This window comes from Tupaia chinensis, unplaced genomic scaffold (genome assembly GCF_000334495.1).
Source record: "Tupaia chinensis unplaced genomic scaffold, TupChi_1.0 Scaffold145814_1, whole genome shotgun sequence".
In the NCBI taxonomy this organism is placed as follows: Eukaryota; Metazoa; Chordata; class Mammalia; order Scandentia; family Tupaiidae; genus Tupaia; species Tupaia belangeri.
In genome coordinates, this window is record NW_006205672.1 from 2,119,498 (window position 1) to 2,134,571 (window position 15,074).

At 44.2% G+C, this 15,074-nt stretch overlaps 1 protein-coding gene across 3 annotated transcripts in view; it reads right to left on the bottom strand.

Moving 5' to 3' along the window:
* The window catches only part of RPRD2 (regulation of nuclear pre-mRNA domain containing 2), a 106,361-nt gene that overhangs the window by 3,807 nt on the left and 87,480 nt on the right, over nucleotides 1-15,074 (bottom strand). For 2 of the 3 annotated variants that reach the window (XM_006168465.3, XM_006168464.3), the window contains 3 exons: nucleotides 11,684-11,944; nucleotides 9,135-9,335; nucleotides 3-2,193 (listed from right to left, as the gene is read on the bottom strand). In XM_006168465.3, the coding sequence (XP_006168527.1) occupies nucleotides 3-2,193; nucleotides 9,135-9,335; nucleotides 11,684-11,944 (2,653 nt within the window). Of the gene's footprint in view, nucleotides 1-2; nucleotides 2,194-9,134; nucleotides 9,336-11,683; nucleotides 11,945-15,074 lie in introns of those variants that run through there. The other variant, XM_014584159.2, reaches the window with a different exon arrangement.

The window sequence follows — 15,074 nt, forward strand, 5'->3', positions numbered from 1 at the left end:
TAGGGAAAGGAACTCCGCTGTGCTCTCCAGGAGGAGGGGGTGGAGCGGCATGGGCCAGGGCCGCCTCCTTTGTGAAGGGGTTCGAAAGATCCACAGAGGGTAGATGAGTGGGTGCATCTCGAGAGAAGATACCACCATGATCCTTAGGAGGGGCAGGTGGGGCGGATGATGGCCCCACAGGCTCTCTCTGGAAGGGTGTCCCGTGTTCCAAGGGGGACGGGGGAAGATGATGCTCAAATGTTGAGTTGAAACTGTTGGAACGAAAGCTGCCGACACTCTCCTGAAATTGGGGTGCCCGTTCCTTGTATGGTGTGGTTTTAAAGCTAGCGAGGCCTCCGCTGCCCCCACCCCCAAGGGACGCCAACTCAGAGGCACTTGAAGGGCCATTGTCAAAAGAGCTGCCCGTTGTGCTCAGATCAAACCAACCCACCCGTGAAGCCTCACGCCCGTGTCCTCTATTCCCCTTCCCGGGAACTCGGATGGATTCTACGGTCTGTATGGGCTCCCCTGACATCCTCCTATTGGAGGCGTTATGATAGCCCAAGGTTTCTATGGGGGCCCCCTTTTCTTCTGTGCTGTCAGGCAAGTCTAAGCAGGAGGAGGAGACGCGGGTCTCTATGCGGTAGTGCTCTTCTTGCTGCTGCTGGTCAGTGGCTGTCAGGCCGGGCTGCGCGAGGTTTGAGAGACTGACACTATCACTGGCAGTGCCCTTGCTGGGGGCTTGGCCAAAATGCTTATCATCCGACGGCTTGCGTGAGGCGTTTTTAAGCATATTCTTAAACTCAATCGTTGACGTGGTAGAAATGGTGGAGGCCAGGACCTTCTCCACGCCTGATGTGGGTGGGTGGCCCGTGGGAGTGGCAAGGGTATTCTGAGGAGAAAAAAGGGAGCGATGTGGGACCGGGTGAGGAGAGTCTGGGTACTGCTTCTGCTGCAGACTGAGGTGCCCAGTAGTGGACTGAGACAAGCTATTGTGGTTGGAGTCAGGGGCGAAAAATGAATCATTCTTACTCGGTGATGGTGACCGTTCAGACCCAGATTCACTCCCTCTTATGCTGAAGGCACCAAAGAGCCCAGGGGAAGATGAGAGACGGTCACAGTTCTCACTAGAGTCTAGGAGGGCCCTTACAGATGGAGGGAAGGAGGACTTTACCCCAAATTCTTGAGCCCTGTGGCTATAACTGGACAGGATCGGTTGGTACTCAGTGCTATCAGAAAGTTTGCTTGACTTCAGGATAGATTTGGCTGGCTTCTTCTCCAGGTTCATCATGGCAGCAGGTGGAGGTCCTGAATACTCAAAATCGCGGTAATCTTCGTCTTCTTGGAAAGAAGTATCTGGAAAGAACTTTTCCTGTGAAGAGTCCATCAGGGAAGACGGCCTCTCCATTCCATCAGAGGGCTGCTTATAGGGAGACTCGCTGCCCAGGCCAAAGGGTCGATATGCAGATACGGAGTTGGAGAGCTCCCGAGGGTAGCTTTCGTCTCTCCCAGGGGGTGGTGATCGTGTACTGCTGGGTGTTGAAGAACCGGGACTGATGATCTTAGAAAGCAGGGACATGGTGTCTACGCTGCTGGACGTGGGTTTGTCCATCATCTCATCCTGGGTGGGTGTCCCACTCCGTTCATCTCGTACAGGGGTTCCATCGATGTTGTCGATTGAGGTGCTTGTAGGTCCACGCTGGAAGTCTGAGGGATGGCTCTCTGATGGGGCGCTGGACCCCAAACTGCTGAGGATTGGGATGTTTAAATTTAAGCCACTGAAACCAGGATTACCTTTTAAGAAGTTGTGAATCTTCATTTCCAGGCTTGGGGAGGTAGACTCCGACTCCAGCTTAGGCTTAGAGAGCTCTGAAGATTGGCACATGGCAACTTCAGAAGGGGGGGCAGCAGGGCTAGTATTGTGGGTACCTGAAAACCCCAGCGAGTTGGACGGCAGCTTGAAAGTAGTGCTTGGAAGCCCTGGGCTTTGCCCGATTGAGGCCTTGCTGGCTGAAGTGGACGAGACTTCAGAAGTCGATGAGTTAGGAGAATAGCTGAAGCTTTTGGGAATAAAAGACTGGGTATTGGAGGGCAGATTTCTTCCCTTTACGGTAGAGACCGTGGTGTTGGCAGGCGAGGCTGGAGTGCTCTGAGATGCAGCTTCACTGGCTGGAACCGGGTTCCCAGTAACACTCTGAAGTAAAGAAGACAGGCCTGTAGAAACAGAGATTAGAGGGGTTAAAAAGAACAACTCCCTACCATACAATAAAAACAATGGAGGCTAATCGGATATTTTCATTCATGCTGGTGGGAACCAGATAGATTGCTAAAGTATGAGACCAAAGGGAATCCAAACCAAACAAGCAATGGCTACATGTCACAGAAAACACTGACCTGGTTATCAATATAGAGAGAGCAAATCACTGAAATGTTTCCAGTCCAGTCCAGAAACGAGTCCAACATAGCACAATAAAAGGCATCAGGAAGGGGGAGATTTTAATGTCAGAATCATTCATAGTTAAATAAGGCAAAGCAGAAAAAGAAAGGAGGCAGAATTATGCCTAAAGCAACCCTTTTAAGCCAGTGTTTCTTAATGTTTGATCTCTGGAAACGTTTTTCCAAATGCAGATATTTTGTCCTTTCCTTTCCAAGCACCACACTCTGTCTAGTAAGTTAATAATGTACGGGTTACTCTCAAGACAGAGACGGCATACAAGAACTTCAGAAATTTATTTGACACTCTTTTCAAGAAGCATCTCTTGCTAGACGAGTGTTAACTTTTGGGAGACAATGCTCTCAACTATGAATTTAGTTGTAAAATGTAGTTAACAATATGTAAACACATACGACAGAGACTTAAAAAGCCAGACCAACAGGTGCACTGACCCTCTTCTAAGAAAACACACAATCCCCGTTTTACAGCTTGGAAAATCAAGGGCCACTGATTAGTTCAGATAGATAATGATGAAATTCAACCTTTTTACTCCCTTTCTGTGTGCTCATGGGTATGTATCACAGTGTATTCACTAACAGATGAATCTCAAGAGCACTGAGAAAGAACTCTTTGGGGCAAAGGTCAAAGTTCACTAAAACAAACTATTCCTGTAAAAGTTTTTAGAGAAGTATTCAACAGAAAACAGAAGTCCTATAAATTCAATCATATTTTGGAAAATGTTTCCAGTTCATCATCACAAATGAAAAATTGTTTTAAATGGTTTTTGCTATAGGGTTTGTGTGCTTAAAGGAGAGACAGAGATAGAGGAAAAGTGAGAAATCATCCCCCCAGGGTGGGTATGGGGATAGCCCCACCACAATTCCTTCTTCATTCTCCTCCTGGAATTTTGGACACACATACGCTCATAGCAAGTTTCAAGCCGCTGGATCGAGGACTCAAACCGCGGTTGGCCATGGAGTCTAGGACCTTAGCCACTATACCACCTGTTGGTTTCCACAAATGAAAACTTTTAATATATACTTCACCCAAATTTATAGCTTCCAGTCACTGAAAACACTAAAACTATTCTTTAGTAAGAATATGACAAAATAGTTCACATGATAATGCAATTAATGTTTCTTCAAAAATTTTAAACTGTATTTGCCAAAAGATTTAAGGTCTGAGGAATTTCAAGGTCTCTCTATTCTTATGACATTTTAGACTTCAACTACTAAACCATGTGGCAGAGCCAGCAGGTGGTGTGGTGGTGAAGACACTGGATTCTCACATGGTCAACTGCAGTTCGAGTCCTGGACCTGGTAGCTTATTTTCTCACTCCCCCCACCTCCCTTTTCTCTCTCTTTGGTCAAATTTAAAAATTATAATAATAAATACAATTAAATAATTCTTTTTTTTTTGAGAAGTTTTCGCTATAGGGCGCATGCGTTCGCCAGACAGAGAAGACATAGAGACAGAAAGCAAGAAATCACCTCCCAGGGGGTATGGTCACACCGCAATCCCTTCTCCTCCATTCTCCTCTTGGGATCTTGGGCACGCATGCACACGTGCCCCGCGTGAGTTTTAAGCTGGGTCTGGGATGCAAACCGTGGTCGACTACATGGGAGTCCAGTGACATAGCCATTACACTAACTGCTGGTTCCCAATAATTCTTTTTTAAACCTTTGTTTGTATTTATTATTTATTAATTTATTTTAATTTGACCAGAGAGGGACAGAGTAAGAGCGAGAGAGAGGGAAAGTGAGAAATCAAGCTGCCAGGTCTGGGACTCAAACGTGCTCAGCCATGTGGGAATCCAGCACCCTTAACCACCACACCACCTGCTGGCCCCAAATAATTCTTTAAAGAATACATTTTTCATTCCAAATAGGCCACTGGCTTTATGATTTTTCTTAAAATTGTGCCAGAGGACACGTGCTCACTAGCAAAAGACAGGGTGTGAGGGAGTAGAGAAAGAAAGCACATCCTCCCCTTGGAAAATGGTCACACTGCAATCCCTTCTCCTCCACTTCTTCCTTTCAGGATTCTGGGCATGTGTACACATGTGCCTAGCATATTTTTCAAGCTGTCAGGTCCAGGTCTTGAACTGTGTAGTTAATCATCTGAGATCCGGTTCCTCCAACTACCAGGGCCTGGGCTGGTTCCCCTAAAATCTTATCCCTCCTAATAGTTTAATTCTTGGTAGTCACTGTAATCGTCAAACCCAGAAATTTTCAAGGTAAGAATGTGATATAGGATAATATCAGGAGTTTTAAAAGATATTTCAGCATGTCTTTTAGGTATTGCAGGATAAACTCTTTAACAGACCATCTCATTAATAAGACACATACTGCTAGGGGTCAGCTGTAGTGGTGCAGACTGCTGCCTGGTACTGGAACCACACGGGAGGCCCAGGTTTGGATCCCAGGTTGACCTGAACATTTTGAGCATGCCTGCTCACACCTGATCCTAACTGGCTGGGAGACCAGGGAAGATCACAGCGTGGCAAGACCCTGTCAAGGGTACCCTACCCCTTCTTTCTCCAGAAATAAACTTAATGGGACCAGCGGTTAGCATAATGGCTGTCGCTGAACTCCCATGTAGTCAACCATGGTTTGAGTCCTGGATCCAGTGGCTTAAACTCACGCCAGGCGCATGTGCGTGTGTGTCCAAGATCCCGAGAGGAAAAAGGAGAAGGGTCAGTGGTGTGGCCATCCCCCCTGGGGGGTGATTTCTCGCTTTCTGCCTCTCTGTCTCTGTCTTTCTGGTGACCGCATGCGCCCTATAGCAAAAAACCAAACCAAAACAAAACAAAAAAGATCTCCAAAAAGAAATAAACTTAAAAAAGAGAGAGATTACTTAGATTTCTGGTCAGAGGTAAAATTGTCTCTTGCCACTAAATATTAATTTTTTTCAACCTGTGTATGCTTTGTGCTTTAGACAGGATCTCACTATATTTGGACCTCCCTGCCTCAGCCTCCCAAGTAGCTGAGGGTGCAGGCATGCACTGCCACACCCAGTTTTTTTAGGGAACTGAACCTAGGCCTCTCATGCAGCCTCAGCCTGCCACACAGTGGTGTCCAGCACATGCTACCACGCTGGAACACTTTTCTTCAAACCTAACAAGCCATACTTATGTTCATTTGCTCAGGAAATCTTTATTTTGTGTTGAAAACCCGTCAATAAGACTGAATAACAGTCAGAATAAAGTTCGTTTTTTTTTTTTTTAAGAGAGTTTTTCCTATAGGGTGCATGCTCTCACCAGAGAAAGAGAGAGAGGCAGAGAGACAGAAAGAGAGAAATCACCCCTTAGGAGAGATGGCTATGCCGCAATATCCCTTCTTTTCCATTCTCCTCTCAAAATCTGGGACATGCACACATATGCACCTGGTGTGAGTTTGAAGCTGCTGGGTCTGGGACTTGAACCACAGTCAACCATGTGGGAGACAGCGACGTAACCATTATGCCATCTGCTGGTCCCTCAGAATAATTTTTTTTTTTTTTTTTTTAAAGAGAGTTTGTTTGCTAAAGGGCAGTGTGTGCTCCCTGGAAAGACAGACAGAGACAGAGACAGAAAGTGAGAAACCACCCCGCCAGGGGAATGGCCACACTGCAATCCCTTCACCTCCATTCTCCTCTTGGGATCTTGGGCACGCACACACATGCTCCTGGCCTGAGTTTTAAATCACTGGGTGTGGGACTCCAAATGCGGTTGACTACATGGGAGTCCAGCAACATAACCATTACTCCATCTGCTAGTCCCAGTTAACAGTCCTTTTAAGAGTTGAGGAGAATTCTACTTTTCATGAGGATATTAAAGGTGATGAATTACTCTGTTGTTCCACAAAAGTTGTTTTCTGTGGTTTGTAGTTCTTTGTCAAAACGCACCTCAGGGAACCAGCAGTTAGCGTAATGGATATGTCGCTGGACTCCCATGTAGTTGACCACGGTTCGCGTCTAGGACCCGGTGGCTTAGAAATCACACCGGGCGCGTGTGCGTGCGTGCCCAAGATCCCGAGAGGAGAATGGAGGAGAAAGGATTGTGGCGTGACCATCACCCCGGGGGGTGATTTCTCGCTTTCTGTCTCTATGTCTCTGTCTGTCTGGTGAGCGCACGCGCCCTATAGCAAGAAACCTCTCAAAACAAAACAAAACACATCTCATTCTGCTCAAATTCTGCCTGATGAGAAAATATACAAAATATTGTTGCAGCAATGTGACAAAATGCTGCTCTTTAAGATGTAGCACTGTATCTATACAAGCCAAAATACAAGCTGAATATTTTTACTGTACCTATATTATTGTGATAGAAGAGTTTCTCAGTTTCAGCCCTGTCAACATTTGGGAATGAGGATTTTTTTTTTTTTTTTTTTTTGGAGAGGTTTTTTGGCTATAGGGCAAGTGCGCTCGCCAGACAGAGAGAGACAGAAAGTGAGAAATCACCCCCCAGGGGAGGTGCCATGCCACAATCCCTTCTCCCCCATTCTCCTCTCCTCTTCGCGCCCGACCTCAGTTTAAGCCACCGAGTCTGGGACTTGAACTGCGGTCGACTACGTGGGAGTCCAGTGACATAGCCATTACGCTAACTGCTGGTCCCAAGGGATGAGGAAGTTTTTGATGGTGGGAGCTGTCCCAAGTACTGTAGGATGTTTGCTGGCAGCACCCTGGCCTTTACCCACTAGATGGAGTAACAGCCTCATCTGCACACCAGAACCAAATCCGTGACAAATAAAATATATGCAATCAATGACAAATGTCCCCTGGAGACCCCTTGTTCAGACTTTGGTGCTGTGAAGCACTACAATGAAAATACTTCTCTGGTATTTGTGATTAATTGCATAGTTATGCCAAAGTGCTTAGAAAGGGCTGTGCTGGTATCTGAAGGTCAAGAGAGTAAAGAGTTAATAAATAAACTTTAGAAACTGAGTTTCAGGCACAGAACTTAACAAGCAAAGTTGAACAGAGAGATTCAAATGAGGTAAGGAGTATAATTATATGTAGGTGAGCAAAAAAGATGTATTACATGTACAGAGACCTCTATAAACATCAGGACAAAAAAGATACAGGCCGAGTGTCCCTTATCTGACTGGAGACTGAAGTGTTTTGGATATCTTTTTTTTTTTTTTAGTATCTGCATACACATAAGGCATCTTGGGATGGGACTTAAATCTAAACATGAAATAAAACTATGTACACGTTATATATATAGCTGGAAGGTCATTTCTTTTTCTTTCTTTTTTCCCCCAGTTTTTGCTATAGGGTGCATGTGCTTGCCAGAGAGAGAGAGTGAGAAATCACCCAGGGGGGATGGCTGTGCTGCAATCCCTGCTCCTTTAGGGATTTTGAGCACACAAACGTGTCCACGTGTGATTTGCAAGCTGTTGGGTCTGGGACACACACTGGAGAGTTGGCCAAGTGGGACCCAGAGCCTTAACCTCCATGCCACCTGCTAGCCCATCACATGTGGTCAGGTGAGGAATTTTCCAATCATGGTGTCAAGATGGTGTTCAAAAATTTTGAGTTTTGGAGTATTTTGGATTTTAGATGTTTAGATTAAGGATGTTCACCTGTATTCAGGCCCCATCAGATCTTTTGATGACAGACTAACCTTCCTTACAGTTTTTGGCTTTGGATAACATTAAGATACACATAATTCAACAGTATGAACTATACTAAAAGCTGGTGTTAATGTTTTCCTAGGGGTTATCATGGTGTAGGTGACAGAATATTGGACTCTAGTCAAGAGATCTGGCTTTCAGTCCATTACCGAATAGATATATGAACTTTAGCAGGTCGCACGATCTCACTGATCCTTAGTTTCTTTACCTGAGAAGGAAGGGATCAGACTAGATAATATTTTATTTTTTTACACAGAGATTTTTGCCTTAGGGTGTGTGTGCTTGCCAGAGAGACAGAGAAAGACAGAAAGCAAGAAATCACCCCCTGGGAAGGGATGACCAGACTGCAATCCCCTCTCCTCCACTCTCCTCTTGGGATTTTGGTCACGCACATGTACGTGCCATGTGCCCTGCCTAAATTTCAAGCTGCTGGGTCCAGGACTTGAACTGCAGTTGATTATGTGCGAGTCAGCACCTTAACCACTATGCCACCTGCTGGTTCCAGACTAGGTAATATTAAAAACCTCTTTCAGCTTTTTTTTTTTTTTAATAACTGTTCCACTTTATTTATTTATTTTAATTTGACCAGAGACGGGGACAGAATAAGAGAGAAAGAGATGAAAAGTGAGAAAGGAAGTCGCCAGATCTGAGACTTGAATTGTGATTGGCCATGTGGGAGTATAGAACCCTTAACCACCATGCCACCTTTTGGCCCCTCTCTTTCAGTTTTGATATTTTATTTGTTTTTTAAAAGAATTATTTTTAAAATCTTTTAATTAATCTATTTATTTAAATTTGACCAGAGAGGGATAGAGTGAGAGAGAGGGGCAAAATTGCGTAGGCAAGTCACCAGGTCTGGGATTCAAAATGTGGTTGGCCAAGTGGGAGTCCAGCGCCCTTAACCACCATGCCACCTGCCGGCCCCAAGTTTTGATATTTTATAATTCAACTAATGCTAGTTTGTAGATGGTAAATGTAAAAAAAAAAAAAAAAAAAGAATTAACTGTATTATACATTTCATGGTTTTAGTCTTCAGAAATCGAATTCAGGATTAAGCCGGAGATAAATATTCACAATTCAAGTCCCTTTGGCACATGTCAGTTTACCTTGCAGTGCAGGGGCTGACTGTGTCTGGGTTTTGGAAAGAGCAGACAGAATGCTCTCGGGGGTAATCTCCACCTTCGAGAGGATATTTGCCAGAGGGTTATGAGAAGTTGTCGTGGCAGGTGCAGGTGTTTTCAAGCCACTGCTGAGGTTGCTGGGACTGGTAGGAGTTCCTGGAGAAGGTCTTGATGCAGGACTGACCCCTGGTGGCAGAAAGATGAACTCAAGAAAATGCAATTCAAAATGACCTTTCAATTCATGTTACTTTCCACTCACCGCAATGAACTTAACATATGTAACACATTCTTCTGTGACCCATCTACGCACTGTCCATGGTCACAGCAGGTACAGAGGAAAAACTCTGAAAATTAAATTAGTATTTCTTCCTTTTACTTGGAACACCCCTAAAACAAAGTATTGTCACCAGTTTTACTAGCCCTAGGAGAGAGACCAGGCAGCCTTTCGTTCTTTTTCCTTTTCTTTTTTTTTGGGTTTTTGCCAAAGGCCATATGCACTTGCCAGAGAGGCAAGAGAGGGAAAGTGAGAAACCACCCCCCCCTTACCTCCAAGTGGGGGACGGCCTCACTACAATTCCTTCTCTTCCATTCTCCGCCTGGGGTTTTAGACACGTGCACACACACACCTGGTGTAATTTTCAAGCCAGTGTGTCCAGGGCTTGAACCATGGTCAGTTATGTGGGAGTCCAGAACCCTAACCATCATACCACCCGGTGGCCCCTTCTTTTTTTTAATTGCAAGAAGGAGTGCACATTCACCGGAGAGAGACAGAGAGACAGAGCGGGAGAAGGCACCCCCACATGGGGCATGTTGCAGTACTTTTGCCTCCATTTCTCCACCCTGTCGGGCATGTTTTTTAAGCCAATGGGGCTGGGATTCACACCACGGTCAGCCATGTGGGATCTGGCTTGCTTACTTTAATTTTTCCAGAGGGTATGTGTGCTCCATGGAGAGGGGGAAATGAGAAAGCACCCCCCTATCAGGGACTATCATGCCATAATCCCTATTCCTCCTTCGTTGCCTCCTTTTACTCTTTTTTTTTTTTTTTTTTTTTTTGAGAGGTTTTCCCTATAGGGCGCGTGCGCTCGCCAGACAGACAGAGAGACATAGAGACAGAAAGCGAGAAATCACCCCCCAGAGGGGATGGTCACACCACAATCCCTTCTCCTCCATTCTCCTCTCAGGATCTTGGGCACATACGCACACGCGCCCGGCGTGAGTTTTTTAAGCCACCGGGTCCGGGACGCGAACTGTGGTCGACTACGTGGGAGTCCAGCGACATAGCCATTACGCTAACTGCTGGTTCCCCTTTCCCTCCTTTTGAGCATACACACACATGTGCTCAGTGTGTTCTTCGAGCCACCGGTTCTGGAACTTAAACCATACAGTCAGTCATGTGGGACTCAGTGACCTTAACCACCGAGCCACCAGCTGGCCTCACCTATCTTTCTCTTCCAAACAGCATTTACACCTGACAGCCCTATGAGGTGTCTTACTAAACACTATTGGCTGGTTGATGAACAGAGCCACTGCAACCACCTAATTCTATGTGACTGGTAAATTATTTGCTTTTGAAATGGCCTTTAAGATGAGTTCTATAACTTCATTTGAGATTTTTATATGTTAAAACACTGAGTTGATTTTCAAAATATAAAAAAAGGTATATAGAAATGAAAGAAAAAAAATACTGGATTTCCTAAAAAAAGAACCAGAAATTGAACAGTATTTCACAAAAAACACAAATGGTAAATGAATGAAAAAAGAGTTAACCATATCTTTAATCAAAGGAATATAAATTAACATAGATGAAACAAAGCAAAACGACGGAAAATGTGAGAAACAACAGGGTCTTTCTTTATCTAGATACCATAAAATTGCATATTTTGGGATATAAATTTAGTTATAACTTTTGAGAAGACTTTAAAACTTATGTGCTCTTTTTTTGAGCCTTTATCTTTTAGAAATATATTTAAATATTTATGATTAACTGAAATGAATGGAATTTACTTTAAAATAATCCAGCGCGAGGATGATATAGATGGAACAGGATTTGCAGCTGAAGGATGGGTGGGGAATGCTCTACATAGGTTCATTAAAATTGCTTTAAATTACAATTTTCTATTCAAAAAAGTTATTTTAAATGAAAAAGTTATCAATCCTTTTAGAAAGGGTTGTTCATTTTAGCATCAAACTGTTTATTACAGTATTCTTTAATTATTATTTACATTTAATCATACATTTTACAGCATACGTGGGTTCTCAAAGCATAAATGCACTGTGTCAAGTTAAGTCAAAGATATTACCATACACAATAATGTTCCAATCTTGTCTCTTAAATTCTTAACATATTCTTTATAACAATGTAAAGCTGGAAATATAATGAACATCTATTATGTGAAATATTTAATGGTTTATAAAAACATTCATGATATGTAGTTAATGAATTTTAAAACTATTAACAGAAAACCAGACTGATGGCTCAATGACAAGAAGATGAAAATCAGCTTTTAATCATCTTCACTGGGCTTACTTACCAGTATTTTTCATGACTGATGTCAGACTACTAAGAATGGAACTGATCTTTGCCAGATCCACATTAGCCAGGTTTGGCAGAGCCAACGCTGGGGAAGGAGACAGAAGAGAAGTGTTCACAGGCTTTGGAAGAGGTGGGGTTGCTGTCACGGTCACAGGCACCGAGGCACACGAAGGGGCCTTGGAGATACTTTCTGTTGGCTTGGTGGGCGCAGAAGTGGATATAGCTACCTTCTCCACAGGCTTTTCCTTCCTGTCTTCCACTGTTTCGACAAAGAAAAGAGATGATATTACACTCTACTACTTAACCATACCTTGCTTCCAATATGAAACATGTTCTAGGATTTCTTGAGTTGGTATAAAAAGCACTACACTTTTTAAAAATAATAATAGAGAATGCATGTAAATGTGTACATGGAAGAGAAAGAAGAAAGAGAAAGAGGAAGAGAAAGAGAGGCACCCTTAAAAGGGTCTTGTCATGCCATGATTTCCTTTCCTCAGTCCTCCGGCTCCTTAGGATCCCAGATGCCTGCACGCACACCGAGTTTTCAGGATCTAAGCCTGTGGTTGGCCACATGACTTTCACCCTTGCAGGGCCCTTGCTACTGCTGTGCCACAGGGGCTGGACCAGCACTATACTTCAGAGAAAAGTACTCACTTCATTTTTTTGTTTTTGTTTTGTTTAATCTACATGCACACAGGCCTGGTGTTTTTTTTCAAGTTGCCAAGTCTGTGACTCAAACTGAGTTGCTGTCCATGTGGGATCCAGCTGCCATCACCGCCATGTCACAGCTGGCCCGTGATTTCGTGTGTGTGTGTGTTTTAAAGTTATATTCTTTGAGGTCAGCAGGTAGGGTGGTGTTTAAGGAACTGGACTCCCACATGACCAACCAGTTTGAGTCCCGGACCCAGGGGCTTGCTTTTTCACTATCTCTCTCTCTCTCGCTCTGTCTTGCTCTGGTCAAATTGAATAATAATAATAAATGAAATTAAATAAATAATTTTTTAAAAAGTCATACTCTTTATTATCTGTGCTCATTCCCACCTTTAATACTTGCTTAAAAGATATTTTCTGGATTCATTTTGTATCTTTTTTTTTTTTTTTTTTTTGAGGGGGGCAGAGCAGACATGCACTTTCAGAAGACAGAAAGAGAATGTGAGAAATCACTCTCAGACGGGGACCAGCAGTTAGCGTGATGGCTATGTCACTGGCCTCCCATGTAGTTGACCGCTGTTCGAGTCCCGGACCTCTGGCTTAAACTCATGCCGGGCACACATGTGTGTGCCCAAGATCCCAAGGGGAGAATGGAGGGGAAGGGATTGTGGCATGGCCTCCCCCCTGGGAGGTGATTTCTCGCTTTCTGTCTCTCTGTCTCTGTCTTTCTGGTGAGCGCATGCACCATATAGCTAAATACCTCTCCCCCCCCAAAAAATAGAAATCACTCCCAGAGGGAGTGATACTGCAATCCCTTCTCCTGCAGACTCCTCTCAGGATTTTGGGTGTGGACACACATGTGCCTGCTGTGTCCTTCCTGCTCGTTGGGTCTGGAACTTGAACCACAGAGTCCACTGTGTGGGATCCAGTGTCTTAATCATACCTGCTCACCCTCATTTTGTATTTTACTTCTTGATTCAATTTATATCTTCTTAGTACTTGTATATTAAATTTTTAAAAGGATTATTTGGGGCCAGCAGGTGGCATAGTGGTTAAGGTGCTGGAATCCCACATGGCCGACCACAGTTGGGAGTCCCAGACCCGGCAGCTTAAAACTCACACTACGCCCATGTGCAAACATGCCCAAAATCACAAGAGGAGAATAGAGAGGGACTGAGGCATGGCTATCCTCACTGGGGGAGTGATTTCTCACTTTCTGTCTCTCTAGCAAGCACATGCACCTTATAGCAAAAATCTCTCTCTCAAAAAAATTAATTTATTATTTTTTATTTGCTATAGGGCACATGTGTTCACCACAGAGAGACAGAAAAAGGGGGTAGGGGTGAGAATGCAAGTCACTAGTTCCAGGACTCAAAGTATGGTTGGCCATGTGGCAATCCAGCACCTTAACCACCACACCACCTGCTGGCCCCTGTATATAAAATTTGGACATTTCTGGGAACAGGTTATTATATGGTCCACATCTGTGTTCTGTCTTTTAGGAGTAATCCGTCATAAATTGCAATCCTCCTGCCTCAGTCTCCTTGGTAGCTGGAACTAGATACATGTCACTGCACCTGGCTTGTCCTTTCTTCTTTTCCTTCAACCTCTAAACTTTCTTTCTTTCTTTTTGAGAGGTTTTCGCTATAGGGCGCGTGTGCTCGCCAGCCAGACAGAGAGAGACAGAGAGACAGAAAGCAAGAAATCACCCCCCAGGGGAGATGGTCACGCCGCATCCCTTCTCCTCCATTCTCCTCTCGGGATCTTGGGCATGCACGCACATGCACCCAGCGTGAGTTCTAAGCCACCGGGTCCAGGACACGAACCGCGGTCAACTACGTGGGAGTCCAGCAACATAGCCATTACACTAACTGCTGGTTCCCAACCTCTAAACTTTCTTAGAGATGGAAACTCTACATTATCTTATTTTCTTTGGTTTCTCGAAACTGCCGTATAGGTGGTGCAAATAAGTCCTAACTACTTTGAAACTGTAATGTTTTAACTTTTTTTTTAAAGAGAGATTTTTGCTATAGGGTGTGTGTGCTCACCAGACAGAGAGAGAGACAGAGAGACAGAGAGAAAGTGAGAAATCACCATGCTCTAATCCCTTTTCTTCCATTCTCCTATAGGAATTTTGGGCATGTGTGACATGTGCCCAGAGAAAGTGTGAAGCCACCGGGTCTGGGACTCAAACTGTGGTCAACCATGTAGGAGTTCTGCGACATAACCATTATGCCATCTGCTGGTCCCTGTAATGTTTAACTTTTGATCACTGTGCAATATATTCCTTTTAATGACTTAATGTCTATATAGATAGTGAATTAAATTTGACACAAGTCAAACTGCCTAACAGGAATAATTATAAAAGCTGGGCTATCAGATAAACAATTCACTGATTCAGGTCAGTCCCCTCTTCCATTCTCCTCTCGGGATCTTGGGCATGCACGCACACGTGCCCAGTGTGAGTTTTAAGCCACAGGGTCTGGGATGCGAACCATGGTCGACTACGTGGGAGTCCAGCGACATAGCCATTACGCTAACTGCTGGTCCCTCAGGTTAGTTCTCAAGTGTGGTTAACAAACTGTAACTTTAGCTTTCTTTTTAAAAAATAATTATTTTATTTAACTTTATTTTAATTTGACCAGAGAGGGACAGAGTGAGAGAGAGAGAGAGAGAAAGTGAGAAAGCAAGCCGCCAGGTCTGGGACTCAACTGTGGTCGGCCATGTAGGAGTCCTGC